The 26,250-nt window shown below is 47.8% G+C and overlaps 1 protein-coding gene across 1 annotated transcript in view; it reads left to right on the top strand.

Annotated features, from left to right (window-relative positions):
- Positions 1–6,412, top strand: part of egf (epidermal growth factor) — a 231,298-nt gene extending 224,886 nt beyond the window's left edge. Inside the window, 2 exon segments of the mRNA XM_070861900.1 lie at positions 5,187–5,615; positions 6,161–6,412. Of these exon segments, the coding sequence (XP_070718001.1) occupies positions 5,187–5,615; positions 6,161–6,412 (681 nt within the window).
- Positions 6,413–26,250: the final 19,838 nt, after the last annotated feature.

Genomic DNA, 26,250 nt, shown 5'->3' with positions numbered 1-26,250 from the left:
TCCGGTCTTCTTGGCACCAACCTTTCAGTACATTCTGTTTGATGAACTAGATTTGGATAAAATAGAAGGAAGTAAATGTGTCCTAAAGGTATTTCCACATATGGTATTAACAGTCCTTTCTATCCTTCTACACATTGGAGCGATAGTATTTTAACTGTTGAAAATGGACCCTAAATATATATTTTCGTGTAAATGTTTTAACATCGGGTGGATTGCAGTTTTGGTTTATCTATTGGGTGAACTTCGGGTTGGATTTTGAAAGGATCAATTAAAATAGAACTATTTCCTTCATTGTTGCAATAGGACTGCAATCCAGATTTTTTTTAAAACGTATCCTATAATCTATTTATCCAAATATTGCAATTATGCACACTGGCAAAGATCATTGCAAACAAGTGTATGGGCTGTTCTGCATTGCAGATGCTCTTGTGCCATGAACTCAATTGAGACCTCCAAAACTAATAAAAATTCTGATCAGTGCCCTGAGAAAGGCAAGTCCCTATTCAATTTTAGGGAGCACTGTATTCAAATGTGAATTTCAAGAGGAAAGGTTCCTACTGCAATTGAAGGTACTACATTTCATAACCAAGCTCCCTAGTTTTAGGAGGTGCATTTTTCAATTGGCAAAGTTGAGGTATGAATGTTTAGTCGAATTGTCTGACATCAGAATAAATGGGTTACCACTAGTAAAATAGCAGACCGAGAAATCTGATTTTAATGCATTAGGTGATAATATCACATTGTCATTTCCAGGCTCATAAATCACCACCCCCCAGAAAAAAATTATATATACATCAGTACATTATATAAGTTATAAATGTCTATTCATATCATTTGTTCCATGGGAATATCCATGGAAACATGTTTGGCATAAAAGTAATGCTAAGAAGAACATAATAAAGAATAACAATGAGCCTTTAAAAGTTTTACTCTGAGATGCTGGTATTGCTTTATTTCTAAACATACTTTTCCAATTTGCCCACAAAAATCAATGACCAGTTTAAAACAACATTTTAAACTAATATTGTACAGTTTGTGGTGCAGATGGGTTTCTGATTTTTGTTGAATTACTGTTCGGCAGGAAGGTTAAGTTAGCAATCACACAGCTGACCTCTTTCTCTGCTACTGGGCCATAAGATTAAGAAAATAATAAAAAGAAAACCACTGCTGTGGTCTCAACTCTCACACTATGGGGATGCCCTGGGTTGCAAGCCTGCTGGGAGTTCAGCAGACGTCAAGCCTGGTCAAACAAAGATTGAAAAAATCAACTTCAGGTCAATCCATCAGAGCAACATTCATTAAGCACTAGAAAATGAAATAAATGCTTCCAAAAAAACTAAATCCAAATGTAAATGTTATTTGTTTGGATATACAAGGGTAATATATTAGTAAATATGATTAATATCATTATAAAGGTAATACCAATGAATTTTATGTCGGTATATGTGGTGCTGACAGGTACTACAAATAATTCAACTTTCTTTCTTTAAATTAAAAAAGTGTGCAAGGCCAAGACAAACTCATATCAAATGTTTCGTTCTGACCCAGTGTGACTGTGGATTAACCTCTCCTCACCCCCAATAAAATAAATACAGGATAGGGCCAACCTGCAGGAAAATTGTTTATCTGAGCTCATTGATTCGTACGATCAGGTTTCCGCCACTAGGTGTAGCCATTGTGCTTTGGAATTCTGCACCACAAGGTGTTCACAACTTGTCTCAGCAAGATCCAAGGGCAGTGCAAACATACTGTGAAGTTTATCAAAATAGCAGCACAAATGACAATGCTTATAGATCTAGAGTACTTATGCTCACATTTACTCAATCTATTCTACAGTTTTGTGAATGTTCAGGTCAGTGGAGCTGCTTAAGACAAAGGGAGACATGGTCACTTGTGTACCTTAATTTGGCTCAGTTTGAGATTTGCCATGAAAATTTGGAAATGCTACTTCAAACATATAGTTTGACTTGATCATGAAAACTTCTCATTTTGCTTCCTCTACCATATTTTTTTCTTCATGCACAAAATGTAAAACATAGTTGGTACTACTGATTAGTTCTGCACAGAGAACTTGACTTTAGATCATAGCATCAATTCTAATCCCAGTTCCAAGGACCACAGTGGCCAAATATTGCTGATTTTCATCCAGACTGCCCTATGGGACACTGCACTGAAGCTGAGCTCTCCTTCAAAAGGATAAAGTAAGAGGACATGTTCTATTTCACGAAGATCACACAGTGGCACAGACTGTAACCATGGAGATGCCTGAGGTCCAGAGTCTCATGTCCTCCTAGTGGATGGAAGAACCATGGCAACAGCTGGCATCAGGGAATGAGCTAGAGGGAGAGAGGTGCCTATCCATATCGAGATGTCCATAGTCCAGGATCCTTACTAGCAATCTGAAATATACTGGCAATCATAACTCAGGAGAAAAATACATATTAAAAGAAATTAATATTTAACATGAATACATCAGAGTGCATTTTTAATTTCTCTTAGAAACATTAGAAATCTCAAAACGTATATATTTACTTGAGTTATCACATTTGCTGGGTCACTTGCAGTCAATTCCCTTTTTAAACTTACCTTGAACTGTTACCTGACTCAGAGAAAATTCTAATGAGGCCCAACAATAATGTTGTACTAGCTAAGGTAATATGGGACAAATATGTTTAAAGAAATTGAAAAATGTCTGCTGATGAATCGTTTTACTCCAAATCAAACCAAATGCTGATTATTTTGAATCCCTTAAAATTGGTCAACTACCTAAAAACAGCATAATAGGCCATAATTTGCCATGGCATGGCATCCACTTGCCCTTGCATGTTTAGGTTTTTTAAAATTGTTTGTGTGGCAAATTGCTGAAAGTGCAAGCTAATAATGTCGCAGTGAGAGACACTGGGAATCTGGACCTGAGTGAACATGACAAGCAACTGTGCATCGCCTTAACCAATCAGATTGAAGGTTTGTGAAATTAACAGTGCAAGGACTGAGAAGGAAGTATAAATTAGAGTGGGTGAAATCAATGTCAAATCAAGTGCTGAAAGAGAAATCAAGAGAGGGAAAGAAAGATTGGATTAATAGAGAAAAAAAAGAGACAGAAAGGAAAAGTTAAAAAATTAAATTAAAAATTTGACATTTTTAAAATCTAACAACAATTAAAAACTGAAGAAATGAGACTCCATATTTGTAATCGTTAATTTTCACTGAGAGGTTGATTGGCAGTAATTAACACATCACATCATTAAAAGGGTACTTAGAGATTGGAAAGGACAAGAATTAACTTTTTGTGGTGAGTCTATTGCTCAAATACAGCAACTTCACATCCCATTCAATGCATTTCAATGATGGTGTATTCAGCCATGTATAAAAAGCCTCCCTTTGCCTCAGTTAGTACCAAAAATCATATTTCACAGATGTGCAAGGACTAGCAGTAATATTGATGTAGAGTGACACATTTTTTGTTTTGCAAAGGCAAATTATACCACAACAATTCTATGAAATGTTGGTTACTCAGTAACAAAATATTTTAAAACTTCTCAAATGATTGTAAGAAAAGAGTATTTAGTAGCACTTTTTATACAATGGATGTAAATGCTATCTGGTGCCTTATCATCTAATTTTCCACTTTTAGTGCCTGGTTTGTATATTTTTAATACTGAACACATTGGCCGGAATCTTTAATTGAGACTCGGTGCAGGTACCTACGCATTGCAAGGCCCATCCCAAATTTTTTAACAGCAAGTTCTGTATTTAACTCAATAACATCAATTGAAACAGTCATGCAGGTTTCCCGGGCCAATTAGATTGAGCGGGTCTGCTGACATCATCGATGACTTGTTTTCAGCTCAGATATTTAAAGCAGCCTTGCACACATCCCAGTTGAAGGTTGTTGGAGGAGAGATCAAGGTGGTTGGGGAGAGGTGGCAATTACTCAATATCGCAGAGATTTGTGTGAGTCCAAACAAACATGGAGTCACAGCACCAGAAGGCTATGCCTAGATTCACTGATGCCTCCCTGCAAGTCCTGGTCCAGAGACGTCCTACTCCCTGAGGATGGGCGCAAAAGAGCAGCCAGAGAAACCAAGTGGGCATGGCTGGAGATTGCAGAGGAGTTCAGCAGCAGGGATGTGATGAGCCATTCCTGCATCCAGTGCCATTTAAGGTTTAATGACCTCATGAGGCCAGGAAAGGTTAGTGCAATGCCACATTCAACTACATCCTGATGTTCCTGTCACCCCAACCCCATCACTCTGCCTTCCCAAGCCTACTCATGCACGTCACTCCTCACACCAACCTACCTTGCAAGGTGCACCCATCCCTCACTGTCTATGCACCTACTCACATCTCCATCGACTATCCACCATGACACTCACCCTCATCCTAATGCAATCGTGGCAAGTAACGCCACAGAATGAGGCCATTTGGCATTGTCACCCCACTCCCTCATAGTTACATGTAGCCCATCCATACCTTACATTCATTCCATCACTCTCACTCAAAGTTCTCTTCTTTCCCTTCTTGCTGGAGAAGTGTGCAGAACAGCAGGGAGAGGCAGAAAACCAGAGGTAACCCTCCAATATTCACTCAGTTGAATCCAGCAGAGGAGGAGCTGCTGCAAATCACTGACATTGCAGAGCTGCTGGCGGTGGCAGCTAGAGAGAGGGGAATCTCCCAGCAACCTGGTGGCAGAATTAAATATCATCATCATCATCATCATAGGCGGTCCCTCGAGACAGGATGACTTGCTTCAACAAGAGTTCACAGATGTTTCGATGAAGGACCCGATGCTCCAGTCCTGAACTCCAATTGAGGGGGTGGAAGATGCCTGTGCGTGAATTTTTTTAACATGTGTTGGCCGTTGCACACCAGCCACCACACGGGCTTGACAGAGCTAGGCCTTTATCCAGTGACAAGGGTTAACCAGGACGACTGGAGACCTGCTCTGCTGCACGGACCTAGTGCGCACACATATCAGTGTGGGCTGGCCCGTGCTGCCCCTGGGCCCTCGGCTCTTCTGCGCCCAGTACCCTCATAAATATCATACAGCCCACATGGCATACAACAGTCACTCATATGGTGACTTGATGTCAGCAGCCAGTGAAATGTCAGCATGTGCAGAAAGAATGGTAACATTACACATTCTTACCATAAGACTTCTAATTCATCTCTTTACTCTCCCACAGGTCCATCAAGTGCCTCCCCACCTCCCCACTGTCCAGCTGCAGGAGGAAGATGACTCCTCAGAGGAAGCTCCAGCCTCTGAGGGTGCAGCATCAGCAGACCCAAGCGCACCCAGCACCAGCGCTGATATGTATCCAGCAAGATATAGAATAGTGTTGTCACCTGATGTCTCACAGATCACAAATGATCAAGAGCAGATGGTGCAGACAGGGACAGCAGTGGAGAGTCCTCGCCAGAGGGCGCAGGATGCTCTAAGCTCTGTTCAGCTGAATGCAGATGCTGAACCTCGGGGGCTGATCTTGGAGGAGCAGCAACAAATGCGTGAGGCTCTGGCAGCTTTTCCAGCCACGATGTATGTGATTATAGAGGGAATGGAGGAGTCCATCTCCAACATGAACACAACCATCTCACAGTTGATTTGCTGTTCCTCGGTAAGGATGGCCACCTGCATGTGTGGATATCTGAACGGAATATATGGAATTAAGGACAGTAAAGTAAACGGGATATATGAAAATGTATAAGCCATGGAAGAATAGCTGGGAGAATGTCAGATTGCAAATAGTGCAACATCAGCATAGCTAACAGTCTGTCTCAAGGTTTCAAGTCACTACTCCTGCCAATGACATCTAATTGTAACATGAAATAAATCTGCAGAATTGCAAGGTCTCAGTTAATAGTCACACCACTAGATTGAAACATTTAGAGGCAATGCTTGAGCTTTCATAAAAAAACATCTCATATAGATTGACGAATGAGTGGCTGAGTTAGAATGTCAATCTAATTGTATTTTGTTATCTGATTTCAAAACTGTATAACTGTTGACGCTTTACGATGTAACTTCACCTATCCGTAGGGAGTGTGTACGCTCTATCCAGAGGGTATATCTTCTGTCTGATAGGTCTTACTGGCCAGTATAATAAAGACTGCTTTGTTCAAAGCACAAGAGGTATTCGACTCAGTAATTTTACTGAACCAGATTAAGGTAAAAGAATCCGGGAATTTACACATGGAGCAGCTAATGCGCCAGTCAAACGAGAATGTGCTTGCTGTGGACAACAGATTGCAGACACTCATTGGCCTCATCTCGAGGAGGGATACCAACTTAGACTTGGGCATTCATCACCGCGCTGCTGTGCAGCAAGGTGCTCTTCAGCTCTTTGCTAGCAGGGAAGTGTGGGTTGTCCATGAGAGTGATGATGGTGAGAGGGAACATGGAAATGGTGGCTAAATTCAAAGCGCTCCCACTTCTCCCCCATTGCCTCCCCCTCAGTCAGAACCCCAGATGCTTCCTCGGATCCCAATGGCTGAGTCTGCCTCTGTACAGTCGCAGGAGGAGCAGTCTTTAGCGGGTCCTTCATAGGCTCCAAAACCCAGAGCACGTCACCAAATGTGTATGACAAGTCGCAGCAGGGAGGTGAGCAGCTGCCTCTACCTCTGCTAAAGCCACAGGGGTTGCACCTCGTAGAAGCACACAGAAAATAAAAAAGGCACAATCCTAGGTGCACATGGGTGTTTGCCAAAATGTTAGTGTTAAGTTTCAGTTCTATTTATGACGGACATAAATTTATTTATTTCCACTACTTTCCCAACATGTCCATTTTTGCCTGCTACCTGGGAAGTGGCTTTATCACTTGGAGTGAATGGTGAGAAATGACTTAACCTCGAGTTGGGTGACAGCAATAGATTGGTCATTGTAGGACTGCTTTGTAGTGTTGGTGGTGGCAGGGGGATGTGGGGGGGGGGGGGGGGGGGGGGCGGGGTGGCTGGTGGGGTCGCACTCCAGGGATTTGAGCACATAAATCTAACCTGCCACTCCAGTGCAGTGCTGAGAGAGTGCTGCACTGTCAGAAGTGCCGTCCTTTGGATGAGACGTCAAACCGAGGCCCAGTCTGCTCTCTCAGGTGTACGTAAAAGATCCTGTCGCATTATTTTGAAGAAAATAAGGGAGTTATCCCTGGTGTCCTGGCCAATAATTATCCCTCAATCAACATAACAAAGAACAGATTACCCGCTCATTATGACGTTGCTGTTTGTGGGAGCTTGCTTGTGCGCAAATTGGCTGCCACGTTTCCCACTTTACATCAGTAACTACACTCCAAAAGTACTTCATTGGCTGTAGAAACATAGAAACATAGAAAATAGATGCAGGGGAGTAGGCCATTCGGCCCTTCGAGCCTGCACCACCATTCACTATGATCATGGCTGATCAAACAACTTCAGTATCCCATTCCTGCCTTCTCTCCATAACCTTTGATCCCTTTTGCCATAAGGGCCACATCTAACTCCCTTTTGAATATATCTAACGAATTGGCCTCAACAACTTTCTGCAGTAGATAATTCCACAGGTTCACAACTCTCTGACTGAAGAAGTTTTCCTCATCTCGGTCCTAAATGGCTTACCCCTTATCCTTAGACTGTGACCCTTGGTTCTGGACTTCCCCAATATTGGGAACATTCTTCCTGCATCTAACCTGACCAGTCCCGTCAGAATTTTATATGTTTCTATGAGATCCCCTCTCATTCTTCTAAATTCCAGCGAATATAAGCCTAGTCGATCCAGTCTTTCTTCATATGTCAGTCCTGCCATCCCGGGAATCAATTTGGTGAACCTTCGCTGCACTCCCTCAATAGCAAGAATGTCCTTCCTCAGATTAGGAGACCAAAACTGTACACAATATTCAAGATGTGGCCTCACCAAGGCCCTGTACAACTGCAATAAGACTTACCTGCTCCTATACTCGAATCCTCTCGCTATGAAGGCCAACATGCCATTTGCCTTCTTCACCGCCTGCTGTACCTGCATGCCAACTTTCAATGATTGATGTGCCATGACACTCAGGTCTCGTTGCACCTCCCCTTTTCCTAATCTGTCACCATTCAGATAATATTCTGCCTTCCTGTTTTTGCCATCAAAGTGGATAACCTCAAATTATCTACATTATACTGCATCTGCCATGCATTTGCCCATGCACCTAACCTGTCCAAGTCACCCTGCAGCCTCTTAGCATCCTCCTCTCAGTTCACACTGCCACCCAGCTTAGTGTCATCTGAAAACTTGGAGATATTACATTCAACTCCTTCATCTAAATCATTAATGTATATTGTAAATAGCTAGGGTCCCAGCACTGAACCTTGCAGCCTGCCATTCTGAAAAGGACCCATTTATTCCCACTCTGCTTTCTGTCTGCTAACCAGTTCTCTATCCATGTCAATACATTACCCCCAATATCATGTGCTTTAATTTTGTACACTAATCTCTTGTGTGGGACCTTGTCAAAAACCTTTTGAAGTCCAAATACACCACATCCACTGGTTCTCCCTTGTCCACTCTGCTGGTTACATTCTCAAAAAATTCTAGAAGATTTGTCAAGCATGATTTCCCTTTCATAAATTCATGCTGACTTGGACCGATCCGGTCACTGCTTTCCAAATGCGCTGCTATTTCATCTTTAATAATTGATTCCAACATTTTCCCCACGACCGATGTCTGTATAACCGGTCTATAATTCCCTGTTTTCTCTCTCCCTCCTTTTTTATAACTCTTTGAGATGTCCGATGGTCGTGAAAGGTGCTATATAAATGCAAGTCTTTATTTTTCTTTTTTCTGAAGCACTGCTGTTCAGTCATGTTGTTGAAGTTCATCTTCTGCCTATATACCCGATGTGGGTATTACATCTGTTTGCAGTGGACCCCTGTGCTGACCCCTCTCTCCTGTGATGCATCAGGTGAGGAGAAGGTTGCTGGTGTGGCTGGTATTGGGGCTCCAATTCTGAGGGCCAAGGTGTGACAGCATAAACAGCACCCATGCTGATCTGATAGATGCCACGTAAAGTGGAGATCAGAGGCACAATCCTCCAATGTACTGAGAGTGAATAGCAATGTGTTGAGAGTGGCTTCCGAGGCTGTAGAAATCACCTGCAAACTCCTGAAAGCTAAATCTTTACATGGAATGGTGTCAGCTAGAGCCTTTCCTTTAAGCAAGGAAGCAGGTGTAACGTATGTGTATTTATGTGCTTTGTCCAGCTGTCACTTACTGGACTCGAATAATGACCACTGAGCTCCCACCTCCCTTTCACAGGCGAGGTTCCTGAGGTGCGTAAATCCCGTGCGCAACAAGTTAAAGTCCAAACCTGACATTAAAAAGGCTGGATTTTGGTTGTCTATCGCCTCAGTTAGCGGCCAGAGGGGGCGTTAATGCAAACGTTAGAGCTTAGTGACCGGCCGTGCAGCTTTTAGCGCCCTGATGGGAAATTCTTTCGAGACTGACCGGGGTGCAAATCATTAGTACCTGGCTGCTGACGATCGCTTTCACCCTGGTCGCTAAATTCGGTGCGTGCCCCTCATTGAGCAGCCAATAACAACGTCTGGAAAAACAGTCGGCACAGACTTGCAGAATCGTTAACTGGTGGCGACTTAATGGGATGAGGAAGCGCTTCCCTTGGACGCCACAGTCAGTTCAACATTTACACAGAGCACGGTGCATGAGCCAACGAGTTTGCAGCGGCAGACAGATATAACAGTTCAGTAATTTGCTAAACTTTGATGGGTGCATTACTATGCCGCCAGCATCACATTGTACATGCTCTAGCAAGACGGCGTCAATAGAGAAGGGCTGTTGGCCATGTTGGCGGCCGAAGGAGGAGAGCCCCTAGACGTTGGTGCAAAAGGCCTTACCCCCCACGGCTTCACCGGCAGCAACGTTCATAACTGGACCTGTCAAAGGAGCAGTGTGTCAGAAGATTGCGCTTATGAAAGGAGGTAGTTACAGAGATATGCCATCTCCTGCAGGCAGACCTGCAGCCTCACATCAGCACCAGGACTGCACTGCCCGACGCAGTGAAGGTCACAGTGAAACTCACCTTTTATGCCTCCGGCTGCTTACAGGCTGCATCAGAGAACATATGCAGCATCTCACAATTCGCAGCACAACGCTCCATCAGTGTCACACAGGCTCTCTACACATGCAGAATGGACTTCATTACCTTCCCGATGACCAGGGAGAAAGATGATGAGCACATGTGGGTTTGCCAGGATAGCGGGCTTCCCCAGGGTGCAAGGGGCAGTTGACTGCACGCACGTGGCCTTGCGAGCACCATTCCAGAATGTAGAAGTTTTCAGAAACAGAAAGGGATACCACTCCCTAAATGTGCAGCTGGTGTGCGACAACACGCAGCACATTCTCGCAGTCAATGCTCGCTATCCTGGAAGCGCACATGATGCCTTTATCCTGCGGGAGAGCACTGTGACTCGACTGTTTCAGCCACCATGGGAAGGCTGAGGCTGGCTGCTCGGGGACAAGGGATATGGCCTGGCCACCTGGCTGATGACCCCCCTTCACAACCCCACCATAGATCCGGAGGAACGCTACAATGAGAGCCATGCCATCACCCGCAACACCATAGAGCAGACTAGAGGGGTGCTGAAGCAGCGATTCCGATGCCTGGACCGCACTGGAGGCATCCTTCAATACTCCCCTCAACAGGTCTCACGATTTATTGTGGTGTGCTGCATGCTGCACAGTTTGGCCATCAAGAGGGCCCAGGCCTTGCCAGTGATGATTGCATGCCCACCTCAGAAGGAGGAAGAGGAAGAGGAACAGGAGGCTGGCCCCAAATCTCCAGCAACATGACGAGGACCAGCAGCAGCCACGGAGGAGGCAGCCTGCCATGTTGGCAGTGCCAGGGCTATTCGGCGGCAGCTCATAAGGGAGTGCTTCACTTAATTGGCAGTAGCTGAGGGATGCAGCTAATTGTGCCACGATAATGCCACATCTCCTTCACAACTGAACAGTCAGACACCAGAGGCTGAAGGAAGCGGTTCAACTATTTTATTTGGCAAACATGCTTCAAACCCCCAAAAGCCCACACCCTCCAATAAAACAAAAAGGAGCACCCGCCCCTTCAAAAAACACAACAGATGGTGAAATGTCCCAACATATATACACAGGCCACATGGGGACACAGTTATTCAGTGCGCCTTCCGCTAGCATTTCCCACCCCTCTGCCTCACCCCCTTCCCTCGCCTACTGCTCCTCCTCAGTCTGAGGACAGATGGCCTAGCATGACGCCCTTGACCAACTCTGGGCCTGGAAGACCCGGCTGCTGACAGCACCGCCTGAGAATGGGCAGCACCAGTCTTGGGTGGCAGGGGTGCAGATCTTGGCAGGTGCAAAGGCGGAATGGCAATGCTGGGAGCCGGAATGATGTCCTCTGGAGAAACAGTCCCTCAAACCCGCACGCTCTGCAATGTGAAAGTTTTGGCCATTATTTCCTATGTTACGTCGCGCATTATCATGTCCTTATGTCGTTTCGCAAGTGCTTCGTAATCAATGAGTTACTTTATGAAGTGCAGTCACTGTCATCATGTGGACCGTAGTGGCAGTCGCTTTATTCACAGGAATGTTCCACCAACAGAAATTTGGTGAATGAGCAGTGAATCTGTTTTTGATGGTGTTGGTTGAAGGAGGAATGTTGTCCAGGATACTGCATCAAATAATTACATTCACTTCAATCACCAGGAGAGGCAGACGCAGGAGATAATTATCAACTTCAGCGGGGCATTAAATGGGCAGTATCGGATCAGCTGCCCATTCTATGCCCACCCAACTTCAATGAAAGGATAATTGGGCAGGGTGTATTGAATTCAATACTGTCAGTTTTACACCATTGCCAGAATTGAAAGTTACTCCACAGCCTCAATTTAATCTCATTTGAAAGGTAGCGCCTCCCACAAAGGAGCACTCTCTCTGTACCGCACAGAAGTGTTGGCCTGGATTATATGGTTTAATACCCACACTATTGATATGTCACAATATTTTACAGAACATGAATTGTAAATTAATTTTAATATATTTTTAAATGTAATTTTTTAAACTTATGGGGATTTAAATTTAATAATTGCATTTATCATTGCATTCATATGCAAAAGAACCATTCTTTATATTGCCATGAATTTGAGGATAATTCTCAACTACTGTCGTGCCATTGTAGAAACTAGAAGGAAATGTAGATGGAAGCTTTTTTGGAAGATAAAACCTACTGGGGCCGAAATTGTCCCTTTCTGTAACAGCCATGACCGGCCACCGGTCGGCGCGGAGTCACTGCCCAGTCGGCGCGGAGTCGCTGCCCAGTCGATGGGGACTCACTGCCCAGTCGGGGGGGGAGTCACTACCCAGTCGGTGGGGACTCACTGCCCAGTCGGTGCGGACTCACTGCCCAGTCGGCACGGAGTCACTGCCCAGTCGGGGGGGAGTCACTACCCGGTCGGTGGGGACTCACTGCCCGGTCGGTGCGGACTCACCGCCCAGTCGGGGGGGAGTCACCGCCCAGTCGGTGGGAACTCACTGCCCAGTCGGCGGGGACTCACTGCCCAGTCGGCACGGAGTCACTCGGCGCGGAGTCACTGCCCAGTCGGCGCGGAGTCACCGACAATCGCGACATTGCCTTCGTTGTTTTTTCCGGGGGAGTATGTCACCGCCACGTTTCGCCCATTTCCTGTGTATGCGTCGGTAATGACGTCATCAAACCACACACCAGCTCGGCCCCACCCCATAAACCAAATTGCCCTCAAATCGGTTTCCGACCGCTTGTCGGGGCCAACAACAAGTTTTTGTGACGGTGCACAGTGTGGAATGAAGACCGCTTGCCGGATTTAAAAGTGCACTGCGGCTCCCACCATTGTTGTCAGACAAATTTATTTTGACAGTTTAAAGTTTTGAAAGTAGCGTCAGTAAGAAGGGATTTGTGCATTAGTGAGACTGCCTTTTCATAGTCTGCAAGAGAGAATGATGCTTGAGGAGGTTGTGTTTTAACAGTTGGCCAGTATTTGGAAACAATGGGCTCAGTGTTGGCAGTGGAACACCTCCTCCACATTGTGCATGGCAGGGAGGTACGCAGACTAAGGCGGTGCCGGCTGCAACAGATGGGGAGGCAGCAGCCAAGGGACTCAGATATCATCAGTCAGCAAGATGTAGAATGCCATGGTGATGGCATCATACCTCAAAATAGAGAGTTGCACCGAGAAGGACCTCAAGAATGGCATGACGCGAGGAGGAGGGTCAGGGACGCAGACCCCCAGCACCAGAGAGTGAGGGAGATGGAGAGGAGAAGGCAGGATCAACAGGAGCCACATGTTTGCAAGCACCAGGATGCAAAGGGTCAGGACCAACATGAGCAGGAGGAAGAAGGGAATGAGGCAGCTGTCAGAGGAAGACAAATGCACAGATGTGGTGGCAGAAGGCCTTATCGTCAAAGGGTCTTCAGACAACAGTTCTCATACTTGCAGCTTACTGATGACTAGTGTCTGCAGAGACTGCGATTCTGAAAGGATGTGGTATCAGAGCTGTGCAATCTCTTGCAGCCAGATCTGCAGCCTCAAACAAGGCTAAGGTCAGCTCTATCAGTGGCATCAAAGGTCACCATCGCCCTGAATTTCTATGCCACTGGATCTTTTCAAGCTGCAACAGCAGACATCTCAAACATCTCAATAATTTGCCATGCTTTGTTCCATCCGTCAGGTCACAGATGCGCTGTATAAGAGGAGGAGGGACTACATATCCTTTCCAATAACCAGAGAGAAACAGTTGGAGTGGCACACCAGATTCGTTGGGATAGCGAGCTTCCCCAGGATTCAGGTCTCCATAGACTGCACCCACGTGGCATTGAGGGCACCGCAGAACAATCCCAAGATGTTCCGTAACCGCAAGGGATTCCACTCCCTCAGTGTCCAGCTGGTGTGTGACCACCGCCGCAAAATCATGGCAGTTGATGCCCGGTATCCTGGCAGCAGCCACGATGCTTTCATCCTGCATCAGTGTGCCCGGTGTGTTTGCTGGACCAAACCAAGATTGCGGCTGGCTCCTTGGAGACAAGGGCTACCCACTGTGCACTTGGCTACTGACGCCCGTTCTCAACCCCACCACTGCTGCGCATCAATCCTATAATGATTCTCATACGCCCGCCAGTTCCATCATTGAGCAGATCATTGGAATCCTTAAGCAGAGGTTCCGATGCCTAGATCACTCAGGAGGAGTGTTGAAGTACTATTCGTTGTCGTCTGTTGCATGCTTCACAACCTGGTAATCATGAGGGCACAGCCATTGGAGTACAACGAAGAAGAAGCAGCTGAGGAGGAGGTCCAGGAGGAGGAGACACAGGAGGATGAGGAGGAGGAGGAGGAGGTGCCGGAGGAGGACTAGGATGCGGGTCGCCGGCCATGCAGGAGGCGGCGTCGCTATCCAAACCGTTTCATTGCTGCTGGTTTGCCCTGAGTTGATCCGCACTTTCACCTTCAGCTGTGCATGTCCATATCCAAATCAATGAGCCCTTTCACACATCATTCCCCACACTGAAATGAGAGAACTGAACAGATAATCCAAATCAAAATAAAGATTTATATCACAATAAGGTGCCAAAAAAACCATCAGTATTATCTTGTGCAATTCCTTACAATCCCTCTTACGCCTACCTATTCTATAACTATGCCGCAGTGCATCCCCTGTGGCTGCAGCATGGCTCTGGGAAGGCTGCTCTGTTTGGGAAGCTACAGATGTCCTTCTAGGATGCCCTCGACCAGCTCTGGCCCTGGAGGGGCCAGCAGCAGACTGGGCATGCATCAGCCACTGCGCCATCAGTCTGGATTGGCTGGGGGCAAGCCATGTCTGGTAGCAATGGTGGAGTGGCAGGGCTCGGCTCGGGACTGCTGTGATCATGAGAGAGCAGATTGGTGGGGATGCTGAGGTGCTCCAATGACCTGTTGCCACGCCCCCGGGGTAGCACCTCAGCATCCCCACCAATCTGCTGGAGCACACTGGGGTGGGCTGCTGTGGCACCGGAAGATCCCCGGTGGACCCAGTGGCGATGGCAGAAGTCAGAGCACACGTGGCATCCAGCTGAGATTACACGAGAGCAGACATAGACTCGATGCCATCAGACACAACAGCAGTAAGATGCTTTGTGGCCTGTTGCTGAGAGTGCATGAGAGCATTCTGAGTTTCCAGGCCAGCGGCCATCCTCTCCAATACAGCACTGAGATGTTGGGCCGCTTCCGCCTGTGCTGTCAGGGAAGCTGCCACATCTCCAATGATACGCATCATCACAGCTGGAACTGCACGGTCTCTCTGGGAGTGCACTATCGTCTGCACTCCGGCAATGATGGGCTCCATGGTGTGCACAGAGCTGTCTGCAATGCGGGAGGCGGACTCCTCCATGCTCCTTGCGAGAGGCTCTTGGGCAACCTTGCCATTGCACCCACTATCTGGCAATGTATGGCCCGTATCCTTTTTTCAAATGGCGCAACATCGAGATGCTCATCTGAGTCTTCTTCAGCAGAACTCGTGTGCGAACTCGCCCTCCAGAGAGCTGGCTCCTGAGGTTCCCTTTGTTCTTCACCATGCTGCAGCCCACTAGGCCCCGGTGCAATACCCAGTGTAGACCCCTCTCCTAAGATAAACTGCAATGAACGAATACTCCCATGCTTTCATATGCCTCGGTGAAGATGTTGACTATGACTTTGAGTTCAGCCTCTGAATGTGCGCAGATGCAAGCGTCGTCCGCGTACTGTAGCTCGACGACAGAGGATGGGACGGTCTTGGATCTGGCCTGGAAGCGATGAAGGTTGAACAGGTTAGTTCCACTCCAGCAGGGAGCTTGTTGATTGTGAAGTGGAGCATTGTAGCGAGGAAGATCGAGAAGAGGGTTGGCGCGATGATGCAGCCCTGTTTGACCCCAGTGAATTTCTCGAATGAATTGGTTATACCGCCCCCACACTGCTACAAACAGCCCATTCCGGCCACAAACATCGCGCCGTTCATTTTTTTTTCACTGTCCAAATATCGCTCTAATGGCCTCCCCATCGATTGGGGCGGTAATTCACCCAAAAAATCAGTAGGTGTGCCCCCATCAGGCGGAGACCAATTTCGGCCCGACTGTCTCAAAAAAAGCTAATTAAATGGATTTGATGACAATGAGGTCATTGAAGTTGAAGTACTTGGACACAATCAAATGATAATCCAGTAATAGCCCTGTGTATATTGACAAATGGTCTGTCGGCCTTCATCTAATCTTCCCAACTGATAGCAGATGCAGCACTTTTGCCATACTCTTTTCATTTAGAACGAATGACATCGGAATTACAGCACAGAAACAGGCCATTCCACGCAACTGGCCTAAGCTTATGCTCCACACAACCCTCCTCCCACCCTTTTTTATCTCACCCTATCAGCTTATCCTTCTATTCCTTTCTCCCTCGTAATTATCGAGGCTCCCCTGCAATGCATCCATGCTATTCACCTCAACAACAACATCTTGTATTTATATAGCACCTTTAACATAGTGAAATGTCCTAAGGTGCTTCACAGGAGTATTATGAGATTAAAAAATTGACACCAAGTCGCATCATCATCATAGGCAGTCCCTCAAAATCGAGGAAGACTTGCTTTCATTCTAAAAGTGAGTTCTGAGGTGACTGAACAGTCCAATTTGGTAATTACAGTCTCTGTCACAGGTGGGACAGACAGTTGTTGAAGGAAAGGGTGGGTGGGGAGTCTGGTTTGCTGCACGCTCCTTCCGCTGCCTGCGCTTGCTTTCTGCATGCTCTCTGTTATGTCTTTAGATGTTCTGATAATGACTCCAAGAGGCAATGTGTTGTACTCGAACTGCAGTGACATTAGTCCTTTATTGATAATTCCGGAGTGAGGATCACACCTGGTGGCCTGCCTTTTATACTAGGCCTGGCACACCTGTACAGGTAACCTACAATTCTCCCACTGCAGTGCCCTCTGGTGGCACACCTTGTAATAGTACAAGCAGTAACCATGTAGGATACATGACATCACTCTCCCCCCAAGCCTTTAGTGCAAATCGCCTCTGCATTGACTGTGCTCTGAACTTAGCTCTATCTGGTTGACTCTTCGCCGGTCGTTTCTATCTTGGGTGAGTGGGTGGTGTTTCGTTGGCATTAGAGTGCTGCTGGTTTCTGTGTTTGTGTCCATGACCACTCCATTCTCTCTTCCCCCCCACCCCCCACCGGACCCCCCCACATACAGATGGTGCCATTGGCTCATTACATTCATATACATTCAAGTCAAAAAAAAAATTTGCATTTACAGTATTGCATTCGCAGTACATGCTTGGAATAATCTTGGAGTCAGTGCTGGTGTCAGCACTGGTGAATGAGGACAAGCTAATACCAGAACTGCTGGATGGTGTCCAGGCAGTCTGGTGGAGGCGCGGTGCCCAGTGCTGGCAGTGGGAAACCGGTTGGCTCAAGTTGCCTGCTCGTGGGGCTTTTGCCTTTGCTTCTAGCATCGGGCAGGTTCATAGATGCCTGTGACCTCCCTGTCCTCTCCTTGAGGAGCAGTCGTCTAGCAGTGCACAGGGAACTGCTGACTCGCTTGCCTGGGAGTTATTTGGTTTGGGATCCTGGCTAGTTCCGGTCCCATTTGGGAGAACTGTTGTGGGTGACCCTTCGTTCCCGGGTATGGTCTCGGCAGCGATAGGGTCTGGGGGCTGCACCTTAGCACAGTTTGCTCTTTCAGGCTCGTGGCGGTTGGTGCCATCGGGTGCCTGAGAGGTGGAGCCAATCGGGGCAGGGTATCGATACCGGTGCCGTTGCCCTTCTGAGATCGCTTGCTCTGCAGCTTGTATGTATTGGCTGCTTGTGGCCACACTCCCTGGTGCATAACTCTGGTCCCAGGGACGCAGGTATAGCATTGGGTAGCTCGCTGGACCTGTGTGCACCCGATGGGTGTCTGCCCGCTGCATTGACTGTATGCAGTTGAAATCCTACATCGCACAACGTTTCATTACTCATTATAAATAACCTGTAGCTCCGATCGTGATCGCACGACTTTTCTTTGCTTATTGCATGTACGTAACTCTGATCATCAATTACACATTTTACATCTAACTCACAGTTGCTATTACATTGATTGAGAATGTGGAACTGTCCCTTTAAGTGTGGTGGGTTGCAGGCCTCCTTTAAGAGAGCCTTGCTACCTTTACCCCAATCCTCTTCTCCGTTTGGTGCCACATGTTGTTCCATCAGCGCTGCACCTCGTGGTCTGGCCGCCACCATTTTTTCCTTCAGCGCCTCACCTCGTGGTTTAGGCCCCATCTTTCCTCCATCTACGATGTTGACTGCGGTGATCCTCTTCTCCCCGGGTTCTGCCACCAAAACAAGGAAGTCGCCTTTGGATCCAATTTTCTTTCTCCAGAGTCTTGCCACTGGAGCCTGGAATGTGCATTCGGGTCATCTCAGTTGGATCATCGCCACGCTGTCGTGCTGGGCAGTCTGTGCCTTGGGTACTGTGCTGGTCTGCTCTCAGGTGAGGGCTTGCTTTGTCTCTGAGCGTGGAGGACGTCAATCGCTGGAGGGATGAAATCTTCCCAACTCCAATGGATCTTCTCCATCCACCTTGTTCTGAGTAGCGTTGGTCCACCACCTGTAATAATCCACAGGAGTAACTTGTACACCGCGCCATCATGGAGTACCTTTACATCCGAACCACGTACGTCTGGGATTAGTTTATTGCTGTAGGTGTGCAGCTTTGCCTGAACCGGGACCAACTTTGGTCGTTCAGTTTAATTGTCCCATAGCCTCTCAAAGGCTTCTTGATTCATTATGACTGGCTCGCCCGCGTATCTACTTCCATGAAGATTGAAACGCAATTTATCTTGACTTCCATTCTCAACGGGGAACACTCGATGGTGCAGGTAAACATGCCATATACCTCATCATGGGGCTGAGCTGCCTCTCTGACTATCATTTCATAATCCGTGCTGAATTCATGGACATCTGCAGACTCTTCATCAACACAGTGAGTCATATTTCTTTTACACATTCGCTGGAGGTGGCCCTTTGTGCTGCAGTCTTTACACACATAGTCTTTAAAGCGGCAACGGTGAGCCCTGTGATTCCCTCCGCAACACCTGCATGGAGCTACTCGGTTAGCCCCCCCCTCAGCGGACTCTGAGTTAAGGGACTTGGGGGCATGTTCTCTCTTCCCTGAGAAGGTTCACGTTCTACAGTCCAGCCTCTAAAAGGCGCTACTTTGTGCACAGTACTTGTCGGGTTTGAGTCCTGAGGATGAGTCATCTGCCTGGAGCTGCAGGTCGAGGTCATGAATGCTTGGCTCAGAGAGATGGCTTTCTGCAGTGTGACTGTGGTATCCACAGACAGTAGCTTATGAAGAAGGCCCTCATGGCCGATTCCAATGACAAAGATATCCCGCAGCGCTTCGGTTAGGTGATCGCCAGCCTCCTATGTTCTGCAGCATATTTGGCGATTTCCTGGCCTTCGGGCCGTCGGTGGGTATAAAACTGGTGTCTGGCTGTGAGGATGCTCTCTTTGGGTTTGAGTTGTTCTTGGATCAGTGTTACAAGCTCCTCGTATGTCTTGGTAGTTGTCTTCGCTGGTGCCAGCAAGTCCCTGATGAAGCCATAGACAGTGGGCCCACAACTGGTTAGCAGGATAACTCTGTGCTTATCAGCTAGTGTGACCGGATTGTCGCCTGCCAGGTCATTTGCTGTGAAGAAATGGTCGCGCCTCTCCACAAAGGCGTACCAATCATCACCATCGGTGCACTGCTGCAACGTACCAAGGGTAACCATTTTCGCGTGAAAGTCCGTAATCTCGTCGTCAATTTTTATATCTTTAGATGCTTTGATAATGACTCCACGAGGCAATGTGTTGTACTTGAACTGTAGTGACCTTAGTCCTTTATTGATAACTCCAGAGTGAGGATCACACTTGGTGGCCTGCCTTTTATACTAGGCCTGGCACACCTGTACAGGTAACCTGCAAGTCTCCCACTGCGGTGCCCTCTGGTGGCACACCTTGTAATAGTACAAGCAGTAACCATGTAGGATACCTGACACTCTCGGTGATAAGATTCAAGGTGCTCAGCGCCCTCCTGGGTGCACTTCCTCCACTTAGGGCGGTCTTTGGCCAGGGACTCCCAGCAGTCGGTGGGGATGTTCGATTTTATCAAGGAGACTTTGAGGGTGTCTTTGAAACGTTTTCTCTGCCGACCTGGGGCTCGCTTGTCGTGTAGGAGTTCCGAATAGAGCGCTTGCTTTGGGAGTCTTGTGTCAGGCATGCGAACTATGTGGCCCGTCCAACGGAGCCGGTCGAGTGTGGTCAGTGCTTCGAAGCTGGGGATGTTGGCCTGATCGTGGACACTTACATTGGTGCGTCTGTCCTCCCAGGGGATTTGCAGGATCTTGTGGAGTCATTGTTGGTGGTATTTTTCCAGCGATTTGAGGTTACTGTATTAGGTCTACGTCTCTGAGACATACAGGAGGGCAGGTATCACTACACCCCTATAGACCATAGGCTTGGTGCCAGATTTGAGGGCCTGATCTTCGAACACTCCCTTCCTCAGGCGGGCGAAGGCTGCGCTGGCGCACTGGAGGCGGTGTTGAACCTCATCGTCGATGTCTGCCCTTGCTGATAATAGGCTCCCGGGGTATGGAAAGTGGTTAACGTTATCCAGGGCCGCGCCATGGATCTTGATCACTGGGGGACAGTGCTGTATGGTGGGGTCAGGTTGGTGGAGGACCTTTGTCTTACAGATGTTTAGTGTAAGGCCCATGCTTTCGTATGCCTCGGTGAAGATGTTGACTATGACGTGGAGTTCAGTCTCTGAATGTGCGCTGATACAAGCGTTGTCCGTGTATTGTAGCTCGACGACAGAGGATGGGATGGTCTTGGATCTGGCCTGGAGGTGACGAAGGTTGAACAAGTTCCCACTGGTTCTGTAGTTTAGTTCCACTCTAGCAGGGAGCTTGTTGAGTGTGAGGTGGAGCATTGAAGCGAGGAAGATTGAGAAGAGGATTGGCGCGATGACGCAGCCCTGCCTGACCCCGGTCCGGACGTGGATTGGGTCTGTGGTGGATCCATTGGTCAGGATCACGGCCTGCAAGTCATCGTGGAGCAAGCGGAGGATGACGACAAACTTTTGGGGCAGCCGAAACGGAGGAGGACACTCCATAGACCCTCGCATAAGGAGAAATTAGGGCACGTCATCAAAAGCTTGGTCAAAGAGGTAGGTTTTAAGGAGCGCCTTGAAGGAGGAAAGAGAGGTAGAGAGGTGGAGAGGCTTAGGCAGGGAATTCCAGAGCTTGGGGCCTAGGCAACAGAAGGCACGGCCACCGATTGTTGAGCAATTATAATCAGGGATGCTCAAGAGGGAAGAATTAGAGGAACGCAGACAACTCGGGGGGTTTGTCAAGCTGGAGGATATTACAGAGATAGGAAGGGGCGGGTCCATGGAAGGATTTGAAAACAAGGATGAGAATTTTGAAATCGAGCCATTGCTCAACTATTCCATGTAGTAGTAGTGCCTTGCACATTCTAAGCACTCTCTGGGTAAGGAAGTGTCTTCTGAATTACTTATTGGATTTATTAGTGATTATCTTATTTTTATGACCCCGAAGTGTGGACTCCCCAAAAATGGAAGCATCTTGGGGCGAGAATTTCCCCACTGATCGCTGGCACCGGATCCTTTGTGGCGGTTGTGTCTTTTTAACTGCTGGAATACAGCTGGTGCGTGCTCCCGAGGTTTTCGGGTCCTCGATGTCGGTGGCGGCGAAGCCTAGCAATAGTGGACTCGAGCGGGCGGCCAAACCAGGAGAAACGTTGGCGATCACCTTACCTTTAGAAAGGGAAGCAGAACCTCTGTGGAAAATGGTCGGAAAAGCTTCCCTGCGCATGCGCGGCCATTCTCCTGCGATTTCAAAGGTGAAGAGTGACCCCGCACATGTGCAGAGAAGAGAAGGACAGCACTCAACATTTTCAAGCTGCAGAGGTTAATGCATGTCGTGAGAGAGGAGCTGTGAGAATTTTTGAGTTTTTTGAGGAATATTTAGTATCTTGACAATTATATCATATTATAAAATAATATAACTAATAATAATTATAAAAATAAATCTTAAAAATAATAATAATTAATTGATTGATTAATTAATTAATTAGATTGAAATATATATATATATATATATATATATAAATATCAATACAATGGAGAATCAAGCCATGGAAGTGGAGAGGGATTTAGGTGGGAGAAAAAGGGCCACTCGTTTCTCGGAGGAGGCCCAGGAGGCATTGCTGGGTGAGGTGGAGGCCTGTTGGAATGAGTTAACATGGGGTGGGCGAGAGAAACCGTCACAGTTCATGTATCAGTGGTTATGGTGAGAGATCGCTGAGGCGGTGTCCTCCGTCGCGCCGGTGATGCGGGGGCCGAACCAGTGCCGCAAATGGTGGACTGACATCGTTGGGTCTGCGAGAGTAAGTACTAACTTTTATCATGCACGGAAGATTTACTCTTGAAGAGTGACATGTTTTATGATGTTGTAAAGCTTGATGTCATTTTTATTTCCCATCATCGATCTCATTGTGTTAGTCCTCTGCATTTTCATGTGTTCATCATGCAACATTTGCGTGCTAACAGAACTTCAATCGTGCATTCGTTGACGAAAAGACTGGGGAACGGTTAATTGGGGATGTGTATATTGTGTATGTATGTATGTATGTGTGTATTCCGCATTAGAAGCTGTCAAATTAGTTCACACATATTTTTTGGCACCTTTGCAGAAAAAACTAGCTGGAAATAGGGCGGCGCTCCACAAAACGGGCGGTGGTCCGCCCAAGACTATTACTCCGACGGACCTCGCGGAACGTGCTGCAGCCGTGACGGGGGGGCGTATGATCGCAACTTCACGTGTGTTGGTGTCGCACCAGTTCTCCCGGAGGTTAAGTCTGCATAATCCCTGGATTGTACTGCGGTCTTGTAATTCAATCTTATGGCAATATAATGTAGTATGTAATGTAATGCTGGGAGCAAGACATTTTGTTAGTTGTGACATGATTTTTTGGTTGATCACTTTGTGGCACTTGGAAACCAAACTGGGACTGAAATGTTGTTATGTCATGTATTTTCTCTATACTTTGCTTATGATACTTTCATGTAATGATTCTCAGTAAAAAATGTTTGTTCTCCACATAAGCCTGCGTAAAGTGAATTGCTGTGATGTTACCTCTGACCCCTCCCCTCCCCTGTCGCCAACCATTAATGTTATGTTTTTACAGTTGCAGAGGTGGAGCCGCCTGCCCCTCCCAGAGAGGAGTCATTGCAGGGGAGACCAAATGAAGAGATGGTGGTGGAGGAGACGGAGGAGATGGTGCTGGAGGAGCTGCAGGAGAACACTCCTCAAAGCGTTGTAACGCTGGTGCATGAGGAGGGTTGTTTCTACCTGCAGCCACCAGTTCCTCATCAGAATTCATCTTTCTTGGATTCTGGCCCGAGGAAGCGAGACCAAGCAGACTGCAACGGCGCACACCGACCCCGATGGTGAATCCACGGTGTGGTGTATGTAGCACACAAATCACTGACTCCACACGATCTGGTGTTGTAATAACTGCAGTGACCTTGGTCCTTTATTGTTTAGCTCCAGAGTGCCTCTCAGGTGTGGTGGGCAGCCTTTTATACTACCTCTTGCAGGTACTTTCAGGTCTCCCACCACAGTGCCTTCTGTGGTGCACCATTGTACTTATATTATACATTTAATGTACTTAGACAATATATAACATCTCACTCCACCCCCACCCCCCTCACCCCCACCACACCCCCCACAGTTCCAAAAGCCATTGCCAGTAAGCTTGGCCTTGTTCGTCCTGGTGGGTTAGTGAGTGTGAGTCCATGACCATCCCATGCAGAGATTTTTCGGTGCAAGCATGTGGTGTTTGCAGTCCTCGCATGGGTGATGAAGTGTCGGGTATAACCTCCAACAGAAAACAGGTACACAGAGACGGTACATTTGTATGGTACAATCTTCTGACTTCGAATCAGAAGATTGCAGGTGCACTGAACAGTTGTTTAATCCCAGCTCCACTGGGTAAGGTACAGTGGCGATATACTGCCCCCGTTTTACTGGGCTGCACTAAGACAGGGTATCGCAACTGGTGCGTTGCCTCTGTGCTCAGTAGTCGCCTTAGCGGTTCGTCTGCAGCCGCTGAACCCTTGCATTATTAGTCACGGGTCCGTTAACTCTTTTACTTGTTTTACTTGTACCCCGTGATATGACTCTATCCGTAAATCATTCGTGTCCATCATATTTAAAACACAGTATCCATTCAGTATTGTAAATCCTTCATATCCCTCATTTCAACCTTTTAAACACAGTAACCAACCAGCATCAACAAAAAAACGTAACTCTTATCCTATCACGTCACCATACCAGTCTCATTACTCCTCTAGACTCGCTCTTGCCTTACAAAAGTCTCTTTGTGGGGACCACCAATAGTGTAGGGCCCTTTTAAGGCTCCCAGGTGCCATACCCCTTTAAGACGCCATCTTGTGGTTCCTGCGAGGCTTCCCTTGGGCTCTGCCATTTTAGTCGCTCTGCTGGTCTTTGTCTGCCAAGCACTGCTGCCAGGAGGCCCACCGCCATCTTGAGCTCGCTGACGAAGAAGAAAGAAAGTATAAAATCACGCTTGAAGGGGGGAAATTCTGGTCTCGGCTCCAGCATTGCAGGTAGCACCGATAATCCGCACGTTGGTGATGATCCGAGCCTTCTCAATACAACAATCATGGTAGGAGGGACTGCAGTGGAATGATAGAATCCTTTGGATAATTGTTGTAGATGTAGGGGAAGTAACCCATAGCAAAGCAGTGGAAGCTTTTAAGGAGGCTGGATCGATTGTGTGATTATACGTGCGGAGAAAGAAGCCCGTCTGGAAATATCTTAGAAATGAAACTTGTCGCGTTTTCCCGGGTCATACCTGCCGCCGCTGTAACCTCCTCTCCTGCAGTTCCAGCCACCGCTGTAACCTCCTCTCCTGCAGTTCCAGCCGCCGCTGTAGCCTCCTCTCCTGTCGTTCCAGCCGCCGCTGTAACCTCCTCTCCTGCAGTTCCGGCCGCCGCTGTAGCCTCCTCTACCGCCGCCCGACTTTTTCTCTGCGTGGGCCCCCCCGGTTTGTCGGCCATCGATGGACCTCCTGCTCATCGCCTGCAGCGCCCCGCTGGCCCGCACCCCAGCAATCGGCCCGCACCTACAAGACTGCTCTTTGGGAACCCGGGGAGCAGCAGTCTGTGGAGGAATGAAGTCTTCCCAGCTCCCACGGACCTTCCCCATCCATCTCCTGTCGAGTAGTGTCGGCCCATCGCCTGCAATGACCCACAAGGGTAAACCGTGCGTCTCTCCCCCATGAGATACCTGCACATCCGCTCTGCCGAGAACAGGTATCAGTTCCCTGATGCAGGTGTGCAGCTTCGCCAGGACCGGGACCAGCTTGGGTGGTGCAGCCGGGTTGACCCACACTTTTTCAAAAGTTCTCTGACTTATAAACGATGGACCCGATCCTGTATCCACTGCCGTACTCACTGGAACTCCGTTAATTTTGACTTCCATAATCACTGGGGGCGAATCGTCGGTGCACGTATACAGTCCCAACACCTCATCTTCTTCTACCTGCTCCTCGCTGAACAGTGGATCATCCCCCATCTCCTCAGCCACAAGGTGAATCTGATTTCTTTTACACATACGCTGAAGGTGGCCTTTCATGTGGCAGGTATTGCACGTGTGCTCCGCAAACCTGCACCGGTGAGCCCCATGGCTTCCTCTGCAGTGCCAGCATGGTGCTGCTTGATTGGCCCCCCTCAGCGGACTCTGAGTTCCAGGACCCCGATATCCGTGCTCTCTGCCCCGGGCAGAGCCACGTTCTGCAGTTCTGTCCGTGGTAGGCTCTATCCTGTGGACAGTGCCTGCCGGGTTCGAGAATGTGTGGATCATTTGCTTGGTGCTGCAAGTCGAAATCATATATGCCTGGCTGATGGTGATGGCTTTTGTCAGGGTGACTGTGGGTTCAGTGGCTAGCAGCTTGTGAAGAAGGCCATCATGGCGAATCCCCATAACAAAAACATCCCGCAACGCCTCGTCAAGGTGTGTGCCAAAATCACACGGCGCCGCGAGTCTCCTGAGGTCCGCAGCATATTTGGTGACCTCCTGGCCCTCAGGTCTGCAGTGATGGTAGAATTTGTGTCTGGCCGTGAGGATGCTCTCCTTTGGT

The sequence above is a fragment of the Pristiophorus japonicus genome, chromosome 2, assembly GCF_044704955.1.
Source record: "Pristiophorus japonicus isolate sPriJap1 chromosome 2, sPriJap1.hap1, whole genome shotgun sequence".
Lineage (NCBI taxonomy): Eukaryota > Metazoa > Chordata > Chondrichthyes > Pristiophoridae > Pristiophorus > Pristiophorus japonicus.
The sequence above is the reverse complement of the archived record's forward strand: the minus strand, read 5'-3'. Positions and strand labels throughout refer to the sequence as shown.